Source organism: Hemitrygon akajei, chromosome 1 (assembly GCF_048418815.1).
Source record: "Hemitrygon akajei chromosome 1, sHemAka1.3, whole genome shotgun sequence".
NCBI classification, from domain to species: Eukaryota; Metazoa; Chordata; class Chondrichthyes; order Myliobatiformes; family Dasyatidae; genus Hemitrygon; species Hemitrygon akajei.
This window is the reverse complement of record NC_133124.1, coordinates 18,479,392-18,499,361: the sequence shown is the minus strand read 5'-3', so window position 1 is coordinate 18,499,361 and position 19,970 is coordinate 18,479,392. Positions and strand designations below refer to the sequence as shown.

Sequence of the window (19,970 nt, the reverse complement as noted above, 5' to 3'; positions counted from 1 at the left end):
TTATTATCAAAGTATGTATGTACTACACAATCCTGAGATTCATCTTATTTTTATGCTGTAGAAAGCAAATGAAATCCAGTGCTGGAAAATGCATGATTATGCGCTACGGTAGTAGAAATAAATGTGCAGACTATTTTCTAAATGGGGAGAAAATCCAAAAATCTGAGAAGCAAAGGAGTCCTTGTGCAGAACATCCCTAGGGTTAACTTCCAGATTGAGTCAGTGGTGAGGAAGGCAAATGCAATGAGAGCATTAATTTCAAGAGGTCCAGAGTACAAGAACAGGGATGTGATGCCTCACCTTAAATATTGTGAACAGTTTTTGGCTCCTCATCTAGGAAAAGATGTGCTGGCATTGGAGAGGGTTCAGAGGAGGTTCACAAAAATGATTCCGGAATGAAAGGGTTATCATACGAGGAATGTTTGACAGCCCTGGGTCTGTACTTGTTGGAATTTAAAAGGATGAGGGGGATTCTCATTGAAACCTTCAAATGTTGAAAGGCCCAGACAGGGTAGATGTGGAAAGGATGTTTAAGGATATTTCCCATGGTGGGGGTGTCTAGGGCAGGAGGGCACAGCCTAGGGATAGAGAGGTGTCCATTTAAAACAGAGATATAGAGAAATTTCTTTAGCCAGAGGGTGGTGAATTTGTGGAATTTATTACCACAGGCAGCTGTGGAGGCCAAGTTATTGGGTGTGCTTAAGGAAATGCTTGATAAGTTGATTGGATACGGCATCAAAGGTTACGGAGAGAAGGCTGAGGAGAAACCGGAGAGAGGGGCTGAGGAGGGAAAAAAGGATCAGCCAAGATGATTGGTGGATCAGACTCTATGGGCCGAATGGCCTAATTCTGCTCCTAAGTCTTATGGTCGTATGGAAACAAAGAAAAAAAAGTTCAGAGAAAAACAACCACCACCACAACCCCTGCAACGTGCAAAACAAAAGAACAAATCGCTCAAATGGCAAAAAGAAGAGCAAAAAACACAGATTATAAAACCCCAAGCCACAAGTCGTCAAAACAGTCCAGGCATTTTCAGTTCAGCTCAACCTAGTGCGGTGTTGTTTGTTAACTTCAGGCCGCAAACCCAGTCTGTCCCATTCAAAAACTGTGCAAATAACAACAAAATACGAGTGACCAGAAACTAGAAACACATCATAACATAAACTATAGAGTCCAATACTGTACACAAACCACACTGATTAAACCTTGCCCGAGACCCAGGATTCCAGCACCATCCTCTGGCAGCATCAAGGGAGGGGTGGAGGGGTGGAAGGAGAGGGAGAGAGAGTGGGAGAGACCATTTGAATGTTGGGACCTTCCTGCAGCAGCAGTGAGTGAGAACGAGAGAGCAACTGGTCACCCACAGGTAGATGGTGATAAATACCCACTTGCCTTTTGCTCTCATCCTCAACCTTTTCAATCTTCCTTGAGGCTCTAATCAGCGAGATCAGTGAAAAATGGAATCAAAGAGTCATATAGAGAAGTACAGTGCAGCAAAGGGCAAGCCAAAACCACTTAAACTGCCTACTCCCATTGACCTGCAGTGGGACCTAGCCCTCCATATCCCTACTACCCACGTACCGATCTAAACTTCTCTCAAATGATGAAATCAAGCTTGCATGCACTACATGCGCTGGCAGATCATACCACACTCTCACAACCCTCTGGTTGAAGATGTTTCCCCAAATGCTCCCCTTAAACTTCTCACATTTTACCCTTAACCTGCTTACACTTACCCTATCTATACCCCTCATAATTTTGCATACCTCGATCAAATCTTCTACATTCTAAAGAATACAGTCCTAACCTATTCAATATTTCCTTATAACTCCGGTCCTCCAGACCCGGCAACATTGTTGTACATTTTTTCTGCACTCTTTCAAACTTGTTTGCATCTTTCCTGTAGGTAGGTGACCAAAACTGCACATAATACTCCAAATTAGGCCTCACCAAAGTCCTATACAACTTCAACATAACATCCCATCTTCTGTCCTCAATACATTGATTTATGAAGGCCAACGTGCCATAAGCTTTCTTTATGACCCTATCTATCTGTACCACCACTTTCAACAAATTATGTCTCCGTATTCCCAGATTCCTCTCCCACCCTACTGTTCCTTGTGTAAGACCTACCTTGGTTGTTCCTATCAAAGTGCAAAACCTTGTACTTATTTGCATTAAATTCCATCTGCCATTTCACAGCCCATTTTTCTAGCTGATGCAGATCCCCCTAAAAGGCATGATAGCCCTCCTCACTGTCCACTACACCTCACTCTTGGTGTCATCCACAAACTTGCTGATCCAGTTAACCACATTATCATCCAGATCACTGATGTAGATAACAAGCAACAAAGACCCAGCACCAATCCCTGTGGCACACCACTAGTCACAGGCCTCCAGTCAGTGAGGCAACCCTCTACTACCATTCTCTGGCTTCTCCCACAAAGCCAATGTCTAATCCAATTTACTTTCTCACACTGAATGCCAATCGACTGAACTTTCTTGACCAGTCTCCCATGTGGGACCTTGTCAATTGCCTTGCTAAAGTCCATTCATTGCCTTGCCTTCATCTACTTTCCTGTTAACTTCCGTGAACAATTCTATAAGATTGGTTAGACATGATCTGCCACACAAGAGCCATGCTGACTATCCTTAATCAGTCCATGTTTATCGAACTACTTATAAATCCAATCCAATAACTTTCCCAGAACTGATTTCAGACTCACTGGCCTATAATTTCCTGATTTCTATTTAGAACCTTTTTTTTTAAAGTGGAATAACATTGGCTATCCTCCTTTCCTCTGGTACGTCTCCTGTCGCTAAGGATGTTTTGAATATCTCTGCTAGAGCCCCAGCAATTTCTGCACTCGGCTCCTTAGGGTCCAAAGGAACACCTTGTTAGGCCCTGAGGAATTATCCACCCTGAATTGCCTCAAACACCTCCTCCTCCTCTGCGATCTGTATGGGATCCATGAAGTTGATGCCGCTTTGCCTCACTTCTATAGACTCTATATCCATTTCTCGAGGAAATACAAAGAATGCATTTAAGATGTCCCGCATCTGCTTTGGGTCGACACATGGATTACCATTCTGATCTTCCAGAGGACTACTTTTGTCCGTAGCAATCCTTTTTCTCTTAATGTATCTGTAGAATTCCTTAGGATTCTCCTTCACCTCGTCTGCTAGAACAACATCATGCCTCTTTTAGCCTTCCTGATTTCTTTCTTAAGTGTTCTCTTGCATTCCCAGATTTGTCTCCCACCTAATTTGTCCCTACTTGCCAATACATGCTAATGCATTTTCTTTTTTCTCTTAGCCAGGGCCTCAATAACTCTTAAAAACTAAGGTTCCCTACACTTGCTACCTTTATCTTTTATTCCAACAGACACATACAAGCAAAATACTCTCAAAATTTTGTTTTTGAAGGCCTTCCACTTTCCAATATGCCTTTGCCAGAGTCAATCATGGACTCACACCCTGTTTCTAAGCTTCTTGGCTTCCAGGCCACACACTTTGCTCAATATCTCATTGAACCCCCTTGGAGACAGCAAACCCGCCAGATTCGTCAATTGGCCCAAAAACTCACCATCAAATTATAGATCACAGGCTCCAACAGACTTTAGATTCGACGTCTCAATTCAAACACAGCAATATGCTGGGAGAAGGAATGGTAAAGAAATCCAAAACGTGGCTGGAAAGCTACAGAGTGGAGGTGACAAGCATGACTATGAAACAAATGTATAACATACTCCAAAGAAGTGAATAGTATATGTTGCTCTTCAAATTGAATCATAACTAGGAGGATGAAAGGTGACTTGATAGATTTGTACAAGATGATATGAGACATAGATCGAGAGGACAGCCAGAGATTTTTTCCAGGACAGAAATGGCTAATACCACACGGCTTACATTTAAGGTGAATGGAAGAATTGGGGGGGGGAATATCCAATGTAAGATCTTTACGCTGAAAGTTGTGAATGCGTGGAACACTCTGCCAGGGATGATAGTAGTAGTAGATACATGAGGGGCATTTCCAACATGTCAGTACATGGCCTCCTCTTGTGCGACCACATGAGACCACATGCAGGGTGAAGGAACAGCACCTTATATTCCATCTGGGAAGCCTTCAACCTAATGGCATGAATATTGATTTCTCCTTCTGGTAAAAAAAATAATTCCTCTCTTTTTCTATTCCCCACTTTGGCCTTTTCCCTCTTTTCACTTGCCTATCACTCCCCCCAGATCCCCTCCTTCTGCCCTTTCTCCTGTGGTCCACTGTCCACACCTATCAGATTCCTTCCTCTCTAGCCCTTGACCTTTCCTTCCATTTGGCTTCACCTATCACCTTCCAGCTATCCTCCTTCCACTACCCCCGCCATTTTACTCTGGCATCTTCCCCACTTCCTTTCCAGTCCTGAAGAAAGGTCTTGACTTGAAACATCAACTGTTTGTTTCCTTCTATAGATGCTGCCTGATCTGCTGAGTTCATCCAGCATTTTATGGCTGTTGCTTTGGATTTCCAGCATCTGCCGAGTTTCTCGTGTTTATCATTTAAGATATTCTTTTATAGGCATATGGATGATACAAAAATGGTGAGCTATGCAGGAGGGAAGGGTTATATTAATCTTAGAGTAGGTTAAAAGATCATGGGTTGGAAGTGCTGCCGTGTTCTATGATCTAAAAGAGGTTCAAGGAGGTTCAAAGTTAATTTCTGCAACATTACGAAAGATGGCAGTACAACAGATGAAGCAAATTTAATGTGAATTGTGACATGCACACATCGGTGAACATCACAATTACACTCTGCAATGCTTTATTTAGAACACATTCTGAACACATTATTTTCAAGTAAGACGCATGATGGACTTTGAGTCACAGTGTCCCGCAGGACAGTTGAGAAAGTTGGATCCTCAAGAGTAAAGTGACAAGGAAACACTGGAGAAACTGAGATTATTCACAACTAGAATCAAAGAGCTATAGAGCACTACAGCAGGGAAACAGACCCTTTGGCCCATCTAGTCTGTGACAATCTTCTGGTCTTTTGATGAGAGCAAATAATAAACCAATCATGATAAAAGGGCAGGGCAGATTGGTGAGCCAAATGACCCACTACTGCTCCTATGTCTTATGGTCAAATTATTAATCTGCCTAGTCCCATCGACCTGCACCAGGTCCATTCTCCTCCCATCCATGGAAGTACCCAAATTTCTCTTAAAAGTTGAATTCAAACCTGATCCACCACTTCAGCAGCAACTTTCTTTGTTTTGTGGGTTTATGTGAAGGGGGCAAATGTCAGGTTGTATACTGTATGCATACTCTGATATTAAATGTGCCTTGAAACCTTGAACTCTTTCCATCTTCTTAATAAAGAAGTTCTCCTTCAGGTTCCTATTAAACATTTCACCTTTCACCCTTAACCCATGACCTCTAGTTCTAGTCTCACCCACCCTCAGTGAAAAAAGCTTGCACTTACTCGATCTATATCCCTCATTATTTTTTATACCGCTATTATATTTCCACTCATTCTGATAAAGCCCTAGCCGATTCAACCTTTCTCAAACACTTGGATCCTTAAGCTCTTGTAAAGAGAAGCTAACAAGAAGGCAGAACATGGAAAAAGCTGTAGATATTTTAAATATTGTCACATAGCAACAATAGGGAAAGGGAAACTTAGAATCAAAATGACCTGTTTATCCAACAGAAAAATAGGAACTCAGGAAACCCTGGCTATATTGTGAAAACCCTATTATGTATGTGGAGATAAGGAAGCATTTATTTGTGTGTGATCTTCACCACATGTCTGATTTTGTTATGCCCTGACATCTGCACATGAATGCTTTTCCTCCTTAGTGCTGGACATCAATGAAAATACAGATGTTTTTCATGTTCAGAATGGAAAAAATGCAAAAAAATCACAAGAATATTTCAGTTGGATGATCAAAGGGTCCTTTCACTGTGATTATAAATTGAACTGCACTACTGTGCAGAAGTTTTAGACACGTACAGTATATATAGTTGGGATTCCTAAGAACTTTGCGTAGTACTGCAGTGATTTTTATGTTTTGCACTGTACTCCTGCATATGTGAGTGACGATAAACCTAATTCTGATACGGGTCTCTATTGTGGACTGAGAGTGGGAAGGGTCGGGGAGAGGAGAATCACGGTAGGAAAAAGGGGAAGGGAGAAGGGAGGGAACAGGAAGCACCAGACAGACATTCTGGAATGGTCAATAAATCAATTGTTTGGAATAAAATTACCTTGCCTGGTGTCTCAAGGTGAGGTGTGTCTTTACACATGCCACCCTCCACCCCAGCACTCCTTCTCCACCACCTGTCCTACATCCCTCCTGTGGCACTCCACTCAAGTTATTCCCCTTTGCTCCCAGGAGGTTTACAAACTCATTTTCTGCTTCACGTTGACAAATGCAGTATTGTGCAAAAGCCTTAGGCAGTACAGCTATAGACTATTGGACAGTACTCTATATGCAGGGTATCCAATCTGATATCTTTTTTAAACCAGTCCTGGTGAAGGCCGAAATATTGACTGTTTATTGCACTCTAAGGATGTTGCCTGACCTGCTGAGTTCTTCCAGCATCTTGGCTGTGTAACTGAGGATTTCCAGCAGCTGTAGGATCTCTTGTGTCCAATTTGATAAATTTTATCTTTCAACTCCAAATTGATAATTCTCCTCCAACAGACCACGAGAGGTTGGGTGCTATGTCTGTGTAAGTTGTACCTGGTATTCTGTTGTAACTTTGTTGGAAAATTAAAAGAAATATTGTTTTGTGCATTCTTTGTCATTTGCACTTTATCTGTGCTGAGGACATTTAGGGTCCATAACTGACTGAGGGCCCCTCACTGAGAATAGACGCTGTACAAATGTTAACTGAGTGATGCTGCACAGAGACAAATTGAAATTAACTCCTGATTATTGGAACCTGTGAATCTCCGTTTCCTCCCACTACTGAAACCTTGCCAGAGAAATTTGCTCTCTCCAGATAGGAAATACTCCCAAGTAACAGCCAGAAGATTCCCACTTCACCTCAAACGATCCTTTGAAGTACATGTTGTGATGTATTTTGAACACAAAGTACATTGCAGATGCTGTGGTCAAATCGAGACGTTCAAAAAAGCTGGATGAACTCAGCAGGTCGGGCAGCATCTGTTGAAAGAAGCAGTCAACGGATGCTGCCTGACCTGCTATAACCATATATAACCATATAACAATCACAGCACAGAAACAGGCCATTCCGGCCCTCCTAGTCCGTGCCGAACTCTTAATCTCACCTAGTCCCACCTACCCGCACTCAGCCCATAACCCTGCACTCCTTTCCTGTCCATATACCTATCCAACTTTACCTTAAATGACACAACTGAACTGGCCTCTACTACTTCTACAGGAAGCTCATTCCACACAGCTATCACTCTCTGAGTAAAGAAATACCCCCTCGTGTTTCCCTTAAACTTTTGCCCCCTAACTCTCAAATCATGTCCTCTCGTTTGAATCTCCCCTACTCTCAATGGAAACAGCCTATTCACGTCAACTCTATCTATCCCTCTCAACATTTTAAATACCTCGATCAAATCCCCCCTCAACTTTCTACGCTCCAATGAATAGAGACCTAACTTGTTCAACCTTTCTCTGTAATTTAAGTGCTGAAACCCAGGTAACATCCTAGTAAATCGTCTCTGCACTCTCTCTAATTTATTGATATCTTTCCTATAATTCGGTGACCAGAACTGTACACAATATTCCGAATTTGGCCTTACCAATGCCTTGTACAATTTTAACATTACAATTAAAATTACAATCAGTTACCTGCTGAGTTCATCCAGCTTTTTTGTACGTTGTGATGTATTTCGAGAGCTCCGTTACCCATGCAGACCCAATCCAAAATTAGAGTAAGTCCAGACTGCATTTGATATTCTGCATTTTTATTTTGATGGAAATCACAAATCCTCTTAAATCCAAGAGAAATTCTGCAGATGCTGGAAATCTCGAGCAACACACATAAATGCCAGAGGAACTCAGCAAGTCAGGCAGCATTCATGAGGAGAATAAGTCAATATTTTTGAGCCAAGACCTTTCTGCAAAGTGGGGGAGGGAGAAATGCTATTTTTCTTTTGAGAAAATAAGTTTTTTATGTATTTTGGGAAGATGACCATCACATAAAGGAATGAAAAATTATGGAGAAGCATGTTTTTATTTATATTTGTAACACTGAAATGTTGCTTTTTGCAATCTTTCAGGATTTTTAATTTTACAGTGTTAGAATCCAACTATTTCCCTTTGGTAAGAACATCCACCATTTACTGTCTGTTACAGGAACTTTCAGACATACATACAGGACCTATCGTGCTCTATTCCACCCCTACACCCCAACATTCCTGCCAGATTTACAAACATGCCCTCAGCTCCACATTGGCAAATACCAGTACTGTGAAAAAGTCTTAGGCACCCTAGCTATCTATATGTAGTCCATTTTAGAAAACCTAGCACATCATCAGTTAATAACACATCGGGGTGATTGATAAGTCCATGGCCTAAGGAAGAAGGAGATTAGTAACTTCAAACTTCTTACATAATCACTCAAAGAGTGATTACTGCATGTGCACGTAACAAGAGCTGCATAACACATCTCCTTCTACCTTAGGCCACAAACTTATCAATCACCCATCTGTGGACACTTTCTGGAGGTCCAAGATCCGTATGCTCCACGACCACTGGACTAAGTGTGTAAATGTAGGAGGAGACTATGTTGAAAAAGAAATGTGCTAGGTTTGCTAAAATTGACTCCTTCTACCTTAGGCCACAAACTTATAAATCAGCCCTCGTATATATACTTTTTTTTGAACTCCCATTCCAACTACTCAGACTTCAATCATATGTTTATGTTTGTTCAAGCTTAATTGACCTTCAGCCATACACATGTATACAGATGAGCCCAGCAATATTCCTCTGGGACTAAGGTGCAAGACACAGTACATACAGTCACAAACAGCACACAGCACATATTGGTATGACAGGAGATACAGTCATAAAAAATAATATTGGCACAAATCACTGAGTGGCATGGTTAGAAGACTGATAGGGCATGGATGTTACCCTGGAGACAAGTTCCTTATCTTGCCAAGGTTCAGCTGCAGCTAAATCAGCTTGTCCTAAGCTGCTTCAGCTGCTGCAAATGCAGTTTAACTTCTCTTCCTGGGAACGAACACTGGAGAGCAGCACCATTGGGAGGAGCCAGCACTCACCCCAACAAGGATTCTCTGCAAGCTCGCTGTGGCTCTGTTCTCTCCTACACCAGAAGTCCTCAACCTCTGGAGCCCGGACCGACACCGAAGCATAGGCGGTGTCTATGAGTGCAACGGTAGGTGGAACGCACTCAGCACGTCTTTAAGAAAAAAGCCAAAATAAACAAGCTAATTAATCAGGTGCCACCTGGCACGTAAATGTCGGCCCAGATCAGAGGTGATTGCCGATTGCGTATTTTGGCTTTTTTTCTTAAAGATGTGCTAGGTATGTCCCGGCTACCGCTGCACCCCACATGATTTGCCGCCTGGTATCGGTCCGTGGCCCGGGGGTTGGGGACCGCTGTCCAACACTGCCTCCAGCATCTGAAACAGGTGATGCTGTGACACGAGGGCCTGTTCCTCACAACAACCAGGCCATGCAGTTCTCCGGCTATCAGTCTCAGCAATGAACCAACGAACTGGACTTGCAGTATGTTAACTAATACAGTATATCAACTATATAATGTCATATATTAGCTATATACAGAACTGTATAAAAGTCATAGACACACATATATACATAGCCAGGTGGCTTCAGACTTTTTAAACAGTACTGTAATAATTTTACATATTGCTCTGTGCTGCTGCTGCAAAAAAAGCAAATTTCATGACATCTGTGAGTGATGACAAACCTGACTCTGATATGGGTCTCTATTGCAGATTGAGAGTAGGAAGGGACCAGGGAGAGGGGAATCATGTTTGGGTAAAGAGGAAGGGAGAGGGGAGGGAGCAGGAAACAGGAGAGAGACATTCTGTAATGGTCAATAAACCAAATGTTTGAAATCAAATGACTTGGCCTAGTGTCTCAGGGCTGGGTGTGTCTGCACCCAAACCATCACTCCTTCTCTGCTACTTGTTCCACATCCCTTCTGTGGTGCTCCACTCTCACCATTTCCAACATCCTTTGCCCCCGCCAGGTTAACAAACTTGCTCTCCCCTCCACCTTGACAAACGCAGGGCTGTGCAAAAGACTTAGGCACCCAAGTTACAGTACATACCCATGTGCTGAAGACTTTTGCACAGTACTCTATTAACAGTGTTTGTTGCATGCCCTCCCTCTTCCCAACCTGCAGGCTTGGCTCCATGTTGTGAACTGATCTCCCTAAACACCTTACCTTGTATCATCTCCTTCAAGGCTTACTTCAAAATAACCCACTTCCAATTGGTTTCTAGTTATTTTTGACTTTAATACAATGTTTTTTACAATTACTTCACCTGAAATATAATTTCTTTACCTGACAAGTCTTGGAAATATGAGTTCATAGAGTCATGGAGTGGTATAGCACAGAACAGGCCCTTCTGCTCATCTTGTCCCTGCTGAACTATTTCTGCCTAGTTCCATCTACCCATACCCGGATCATAATGTATCATACCCCTTCCACCCATGTACTTATCCAAACTTCTCTAAAGTGTTGAAATTGAATCTGTATCCACCACTTCCACTGTCAAATCGTTCCACATGTTCTGCACCTTCTGAGTGAAGAAATTTCCCCTTATGTTCCCATTAAGCATTTCACATTTCACCCTTAACCCATGACCTCTAGCTTTAATCTCACCCAACCTCAGCTGAAAAAGCCTTCTTGCATTTTTATAGGCTGGAATCCCTGATGACAGTAGTCAGTAAGTTATTGGTGTTCCTTCGAAAGAAGTGTCAATGAACAGGAAAGGATGTTTTGGCTGAGGTTATTTAGGTGCTTGGTTTCTAGAACGATCTCTCATATACAGAGAACAATTGAAAAACACAAGTTGCAGTCTGGCCAATCAGGAATAGAAGAGGATATGTAATAAAAAATATTACTGTGTATCAAACCATTTGCAAGGGCAACAGCCTCAACATAGAACTGCAATAATTGACATATCCATACGAGGTACAACTTTCAGAGGGGTAGCATTCTGTGAAGTTTCTTTTTGATCTCTAGTGAAATCAAATCCAGGCATTGATCCAACTTTACAAATTGGATAATACAAACTACTTTTCACAGGAGGCAGTTTAAAGGCCGAAAGCCATGCTTCTCTGCAAAGTGTTTGATCATCTAAGTCTAAAATTATGTGGCTATTTCCTATTCTTAACATACAATTATTGATTCTTTTTATATTCCATATATCTTAAAGGCAACAGCAAAGCCACTCATCTACTTCAAGTCTTATTGGTTGCAATCAATTGTATACAAAGCATTCCATTCAGATCTTCCAGCAAAGACAAAGAACTTATAGATGTTGTTGTGTGTTTAGTATTTCAGTAGTATTTGAGTAATATTGTAAATATATTCTTTGATTAGGCATTCTTGGTCATTCAAATAGTCTATTATGGATTATATGTAAAAATAAGTGAATTGCATACTCTATGACACTACCACATGTAAAGAACAAACTTGCATCTCTTTGGTTCCCATCTTTTTCTTGCAATTAGTTCAATATTTTGAAGTTAGAAAACACAATAGTGGTGATGAGGCTCTTTTAAACTGAACCTGAGATAGCTACTAACCTATTGAGGTGCAGTGAGACATTTGAGATATTAAAAAAAACAGCAGCAAGGTATGGCTGAGTTAAAGAAAGCAGCACAGTCTGTGCTCAAGTTTAAAAAATGGCAGAAAATGGATGATTCATGGGTTCATAAACAGGTGATAATAAATCTTAAAGAAAAACAGAAATGCTGGCTACATTGAAAGGATTGACGTATTAGATTACACAAAAAATAACTGGATTTTTTATACCGAATAGATTGTGCAGTATTTTTTAAAAAACACAATAGCTAATGAGGAACAAGTGCATTGGGTTTAAAGGCATACAGTTTGCTTAGAAGTTTGATGGCTCCAACCAAACCAACCAAAGTGAAATTTGCTGATATCATGAAAGTAATACAGGAACATTTAGATGTGCTTCCAAGCCCATCAAACCTGCAAACATGGGGCAAAGCAGAGTCATCAGCGTGCCCACTGTGTCCCAAGCGAGGAACCCTGGAGCACATCCTCAGCAGCTGCACAAGGGCACTTGGTGAGTGACAGTACCAATGGAGGCATGATCAGGTCCTGAAGACCATCGCTGAAGCTATCAGCCCAGGAGTGGAGTGGGCGAAGTGGTCCTGACCCTCCAAGCTGACCATTGCCTTTGGAGCTGGGGAGCAGCCAATACCCGTCAAGAGAACATCGGCAGGTATCCTGACCTCTGCAAGAGACTGGCAGCTGAGGTTCCCCGACCATACCACAGCCACCACCCTGCGACCAGACATTGTCCTTGTGTCTGAGTCTACCAAGCAGGTGGTGATGCTGGAGCTGACAGTCCCATGGGAAGATCATTTGGAAGAGGCTTTTGCAAGGAAGCTATATAAGTACGCAGGACTGGTCAGCAACTGCCAGCAGGCTGGATGGAGAGCGAGGTATCTCCCAGTGGAAGTTGGTTGGAGGGGATTTGCAGCCCGTTCCTTAGCCAGAGCCTTCAGCAATTTGGGCATTGAGGGAGAGAAGAAGAGGAGAGCCATCCGCAGTACCACCGATGCGGCAGAGAGGGCCTCAAGATGGCTGTGGCTCAAGAGAGGGGAGCCATGGAGTCATGTGTAGCTAGCCATCTGGACACAAGCTGGGGTCTGATCAGCCCTGGCTGGGTCAGCTGGAGAAGGGTGTATGATGTTGAAAGACCCAAAACACCCGATGATTCCAGGAACATTACTGATGATGTGTCCAGAAACATCAGTAGATGTATGCACACAGAACTGAAAACCATTATTGATTGCAAAATGCTTTATGTTTCATAAGCAGAATCAAAAGGAAGGGGAGTCCATTTCAGCATATGAGGTTGAATTAAAGAAGTTGTCTGAGCATTTGTCATTTCGCTAATGGGTTTAATGATGCACAGAAGGATCGTTAGTTTTTGGAGTCTTAAAAGGAATTATTCAAGAACAGCTCCTAACTGAACCACAATTTACATTTAAAAGGACAGTTGAAATAGCTGTATCAATGGAAGCAGACGACAGAGGCACAATTGAGTTGCAGTCAGGAATGAAGGTCAGTGTGAACAAAATTGCAGCATCTAAGCAGAAATTGACTGGTTAGACAAGTTGTGTTACCATTGAAGCAGGGTCTCACAGGTGAAATCTGCAGAAAATACAGCAAAGTAGGACACCCACAAAGGAAGCATGTTGGGCAGACAAAAATAAATGGTCAGCATTGTGTAGAGAAAAAGCTAAAAAGTCAAGTTGCAGTTTCAAAAAGAGCACTAATCTGGATACTGTTGATGAAAAAAATGTGATAATGATGAGAGTGACACATGATTGGGTACCCTCGAGATTTACAATGTGAAAAGAAATAATAAACAGAAAATATGACTAATACCAGAAGTGAATTACAAATGGAATTGGACACTGGCTCAACAGTTTCAGTCATTCCACAATATGAGTTAGAATGGCACTTGAAAGATACTACACTGAAGCCTGCAGAACTTATACTGGAGAAAAGATAACTCCTGTGGGAATGACTTTGTAACAGTGAAATACAACAACCAACAATCCACTTTGGGTTTGCATGTGGTAAAACGAGGAGGGCCAGCATTGTGGGGTTGTGATTGACTGAGACAACTACAACTTGATTGAAGATCCATCCGCTATTTGCTTGCTATGTCCCCTGTAAACAGAGTCCAATGAAAGCGAATAGGAAAGGCACTGAACCACAACTATTGCCATGCTGAACACAATGCACCATTGCCCAAAATAGGACAAATGGGCATTGGTGCCGACATTTGTGTCTCTGGTTGGAAAGCATATTGGACCAAGGAAGGATGATGCTGCTCAGAAGAATAGTGAAAGTGCGAAAGCGGTGGTCCAAGTACAATAGCTTTTGTTGGTAGCATATCCGAGAAAGCCTCTGATACGTTAATCATGCAGTTACTTGTGAAATGTGGCTTGGTTTTAAGATGGAAGTCAATTTAAGGAGCTTCAAAAAAGTTGCAAGCATTCAGATTTTGTGAGTATAAAGGAAGCAGAATCTACGCTGTTCATTAAGATTACTGCATGAACTTCAAGTGGGAAACAAAAAGCTGCTTGTAAAATTAGATGCAAAGACCAAAGGCCAGCAGGATGAATGGAAGGCCAGGAAAAGAGTCAATGGAGATATAAAAATAGAGGATTTCTCAGATGATGTTGACAATATGGAAACTAAGAGGAGAGATCATATTGTAAAGGGAGCAATAGAAGGATTAACAAGAGAATACTCCAGTGAACTAAATGTACCTGTCCAAGATCAAGATGGACATCTTAGAAGGAAGAAAATAGAAAAGATAGAAGAGGGTGACATTAGTGCTATGGAAATGGAAGAGGAAACACATGACTTAATTTCTTGAGAAATTAGCAAATTCTGACATACTCATAAAGTAATTAGAAGAAGAAAAATAAAGAAATATGGTTATGTTATGGACAGGAAAGGAATGGAGGGTTATGGGTTGAATGCAGGTCGGTGGGATTAGGTGAGAGGAAGTGTTCGGCATGGACTAGAAGAGCTGAGATGGCCTGTTTCCGTGCTGTAATTGTTATATGGTTATAAAGACAAGAAGTTGAAAAACAGAGAAGCGATAAAGATACAGAAAGAAGCGGAACCAGGAGAGAAGCAGGGTTCAAAGTAGATCTAGAGAGAAAAGCTAAGAGAATAAGAAGACAGGTGTCCAGAGCCATTTGCTGCAGTCTCAGAGTCAACTCCTACAACTGCCAAAGAGGAGGCCCCACAACCTGCCACTGTTTCATAGTCAGAAGCCTCACCTGCCAAGCAGAGTGAGGAAAGTGAGCAGATCTTTCCTTGTCAGGAAAGACGTTAATGCACAAGAGTAAGAAAGCCTCCACAATGATTAAATATTTAGGCCTGAATGGAACAATTTAAAATTTACCATTCTGTGGATGTCTATATAGTAGTTTATCATATAATGTACTGTGTATATAGTTCAGATGCATTCTCTATTGAGTTTATAGCTAAGCAGGGAGGAGCATTGTGTATTAGATATTTCAGTGGTATATGTGCAATATTATAAATATATTGTTTGATTAAGCATTCTCATATGTTACAATAATTTATTAAGAAATATATGTAAAAATTAATGAATTGTATACGTCATGATTCTACCACATATGTGTGCGTCTGGCTCCTGCTCCTGTCTTTTTCTTGAAATTAGTTTAATGTTTTTAAGTTACAAAACATAACAGTTGCAAACAAGAGGAAATCTGCAGATGCTGGAAATACAAGCAACATACACAAACTGCTGGTGGAACGCAGCAGGCCAGGCAGCATCAATAGAAAGAAGTACATCGACGTTTCGGGCCGAGACCTTTCGTCAAACAGTTGTCTTTGTCACAAAGGTTGAAACTATCTCTTCAGTTGTGCTGATGCTTCCTCCCTTCATCCAGTCTTCCCTGAACTTTGGCACCAAACTTGTGTCTTTCACTAGTTTCTATAAAAATTTTGCTAAGCCTAACATTTACACAGTACCCATTTCCTTCTCGCTCTGGAATGCTCCACATAAAATGCTGGAGGAACTCAGAAGGCCAGGCAGCATCTATAGAGAGGAATATACAGGTGATGCTTCAGGCCAAAACCCTTCATCAGGAATGGAAATAAAGGGGGTTGGGCAGGGAAGAGCCAGAATATTAAGGTGGGTGGAGGGAAGGAGTACAAGCTGGAAGGTGATAAGTGAAGCCAGGTGGTGGGGGAGGATGGAGAGTGAAGGAAGAGACTGAGAGATGATAGGTAGAAAAGATAAAGGACTGAAGAAGAGGCTTCCCCCCATTCTATTTTCATGAAACATTCAGTCATCCAGCTTTCTGCCTTAGTTCCCTTATTAAAGAGCAATAGGTATGGTTCTTTAATATGAAAAGAAATTTCTCTGAAGCATTTGCCCAAATCACTGACCCCATTCTCTCCCTAGCAATAATCTGAAGTGGGGTGCCACTTTTTACAGCCTTAGTGATAAACTTAACCCAGAGGAAGTAGATCAAACCACAGATTCATGGCATTATTGAAATTACTAATCTCTTGCTCCAGAGCATTACTGGAATTTGCTCCTGCCTCAATGACTCCTGTTCGAACACTCATCCATGCCTTTCATATATCTGTACTTGACAAATGCAACATACTCTGGACTTGTCTTCAAACTCCCAATGTCTGTTAATTTGAAGTCACCAAAACCCTGTTCCAACGACATCATGTTACATCTACCTATATTAGAATACATTAGTTTCAGGATTAGCCAAGTATGAGTTTTAGCTTTATAATCCTAGGCCTTGGACTCTTTCTATTTATGGAATTTTGATCAAACCTTATCTATCAGATTTCTGGATTCCACCAATAACTGCCCTGTGATTGTTCCCAAATTTAATCATCATGCCGGTAGAGGAACAAGTATATTTCAAAAACAAAGGATAAGAACAAATGTAAAAAATCATTGTATTTCAGTCAGAGGGGTGAATCTATGGAACAGTTGTAGTGACTATTTAAAAACATGCATCACACTTAAGTTTAAAAAATTATTTAAAAATAATTTAATGAACAAATATAAAATACATGATTAAAAATGAATGGGAGTAATGTAAATAAATGATACTTGGAATTGGATTTTGTGTTAAAAGATTATGAACCATTTTTGTTTTGGTGTGATGATTGACGCCAAATATGTTTTTGTGTAAGTAAGAGGGGTGGGCGTAATAAGCTGTAGCTTCAGCCTACACCCTTTCAGTCTGTTTTAAAGATTTTTATTATTTAATTTTGTCTTATGAAATCATTGTTATGAAATCATCGTTGAAAATGATGCTTTTTGTTATGTTTGTACTGACCGTAATAAAATTTCATTAAATAAAATGAAAATAGTATCCATGCCCTCAGATACTGTGACTCTGCAACCAATTTCCTAAATCTCCCTGCATATCTCTTTCACCAGCCCTTTGATAATCAGTGATTATCATCTTATGAGGCAATGTGTTAAATTTAAATTAATGTTGTTTCAATAAAGATGTATTATAAATCCATGCTGCTTACAGTGGTACACTCAGAAGTACATTTCTTTAGATATTACCATTTTAAAAATTACATATAAACATTAAAACATTCCTTCCAAGCGCTACATCTAAAAACTGGGAAGACATTGCACTCGAGAGGGGGCAAGAGGGGGCTGCGCTACATGAGAACAACCTCTGCTATGCCGCAGAGAACAAACGGCAGATGCAGAAAGAGAGACTGCACAACCAAAAGACCCGACTACTAACCACAGCCACTCCTTACCCTTGCTCACACTGCACCAGAATATATGTGTTGGATCCGTGGATTATAGTCAAAGAAAAAGTGGCTGGGGTCACTTTGCACTTTAGTCACTTCTTAAGTGCATCAAAAATTAACCTCACAAAAATTAGCAAGAACAGTGAAGAGAAGAATTCCAATGTTTACAAAATGATATCAACATAATAACACAATCATAGCTCCGTACATATTCTTGTTCAATGTGAACTCCTGGCAGCCTTTAACTCTCTCTCATACTGAGGGTGATGAACTCCTTTTATTAGGTACTAGGATGTACCATCTTTAATTAACAACGAAGTTAACTCAAGACTACACATGAATTAAAATATGATGCCCCCCATGATGTAGTTACAATCATATTACAAAAGAAACAGAAGTATACAAACAATATATAGAGATTTACACATCCCTATCATTAAAGAAATTGAATATTCCACTGGGTACAGTGGGAAAGGCACCATAAAGCCAACCTGAGTGCATTGGTTTGGTTTAGTATCCAGCAAATGTCGTAGGACTGTTGGAAACAATGGTGTAAAATAACAGAATGCTCAACACAATACAAATAAAGAGTCCTCCAAGAGGACCACAAACTTGTCGTGGGTTTTGGAGGCTTGCAATCCTCGATCTGGAGAGCTTATGTTAGCTGGAATCAGGGTCTTGTGCATTGACTCTTGGTAGGGTCACCCATGCCAAACTGGTCAAAGGGTGCAGAGGCAAGACTAAGAGTGGTTCAACACTGACTGGTAAAACAAAACTGTTACAGAAACAGCAATGAAGAATCCTTCTCTACAGAGAGAGATGGAGGACCTTCCTCGCTGCCCTAAACACCAGCAGTGTAATGGACAGTAAGTAAGTACAAATAAAGAATTAAATTAAGCTAGAATTTGGTGCCTGACTCCGAATGTATGTAGCCATGCTGGGGGTAAACAGTTATGAGAATATACCGGGGAAGACATTGAAGTGTGTACACTCACAGCAACAACAGCAGAATGACAAGGAAATGTTGGTGTCTGAGTGAATGCACATTGCTCTCTGTCACAATGTGGATCCCAATTCGGCCTCTGCTATAGACAATTCCTTTGGACCCACCAATAGACAATTCCTTAGAAAAACATCACAATCAACTCAAGCAATCACGCTATTGCTAATCAGAAATAACAGCAAATACACAAATCAAGTGTGCATGAAGAAGGATGTAAGAGTTGAACAATTTTTTATGGATGAGCAAAAGCAGTTTCACAGTATTTAGAACTTAGTGGAGATGGTACATTTTGTCCAATCTAAAGCAACTATTAAAATAAGAACATTACCCTTGATATCTGAAGAATTTTACTGAAATTGGCTGACTCAAATAGCAATGACTGCTTAGAGAGAAATAGGCATTGGGTTTGGGTGGGTTGCATTACAGCAGTAACAAGTTCAGCTTTGGTTATTCACTTAGATTACTGGATACATCATACACTGTTGGTAAAATACACAAGTTGATAATTATTGATGGACCATAGCAGTGTATAATAGGAATACTTGTTATTCATCAGTATTAAAGAGGTGTTACTAAAGACATGTATTCTGACAATAATTATACTGATGTTCATCAGTTAATTAGATCCCAACAAAATATCATAGGAAGCCAATTAAAACCCGATCCAAATGATAAAGCTGTAATTGAACATTTCAGCTGGTGTGAATAGATTTATTTTTTACTAATTAACTACTGTGTTTTATAGACTAATGATCATTTACTTCGTTTTAAGGATTATCTAATACAAACAGATTTATCCTTTGAGTCATGGAAAAATCAGGTGAACTTAAAAAATGTTGAATTCAATCATTCTTTTCAAAATGGATGTGCTCAAATATGTTCCGATGGCAATCAGAATTGTGACTTACATACAAATGACATTTATTTTGGAAATGATATGGACTTACCATATTGATGGGGGCTCTGATCCTTCAATTTCCAAATAATCATACTTCTCTTCAAGTTGAAAATCTGTAAAAATGAGCGAGATGGTGTCCCCAAGCTCTGCAGCAATTGTCCATGTACAGTCCGCATTATTGTAATACTCGCCAGGGAAGTTTGGACTCGAAATGATGCCGCTGGATCCTTGCAGAGTACCCCCACAGCCATCTTCAGCTGGGTAGAAAAAGAAAATAGGTTATTAGCTTGAGCTCTGACATTCAACAACAAAGATACAATCATATAATGCAAATAATACATCAAAGTCTATTAAAGGTGCTCGAAGCAACATAACAATTAATATAAGAAATAAAACCCTTCCAAGCTACTCCATCATTCAATAAGATTGCAGCCAATCAGAGAGGGGAGGCAAGATTAAAGCTGAAGGAGGGGAGAAAACACTGAATCAACACACTCAAAATGCTAGAGGAATTCAGTCAGTTTTTATTTC

At 40.7% G+C, this 19,970-nt stretch overlaps 1 protein-coding gene across 1 annotated transcript in view; it reads right to left on the bottom strand.

The window, feature by feature from the left end:
* csmd3b (CUB and Sushi multiple domains 3b) overlaps positions 1–19,970 on the bottom strand; it is a 2,154,916-nt gene that overhangs the window by 1,123,432 nt on the left and 1,011,514 nt on the right. Inside the window, exon 5 of the mRNA XM_073038951.1 lies at positions 19,489–19,696. Coding sequence (XP_072895052.1) covers positions 19,489–19,696 — 208 coding nt within the window. The remainder of the gene's footprint in view (positions 1–19,488; positions 19,697–19,970) is intronic.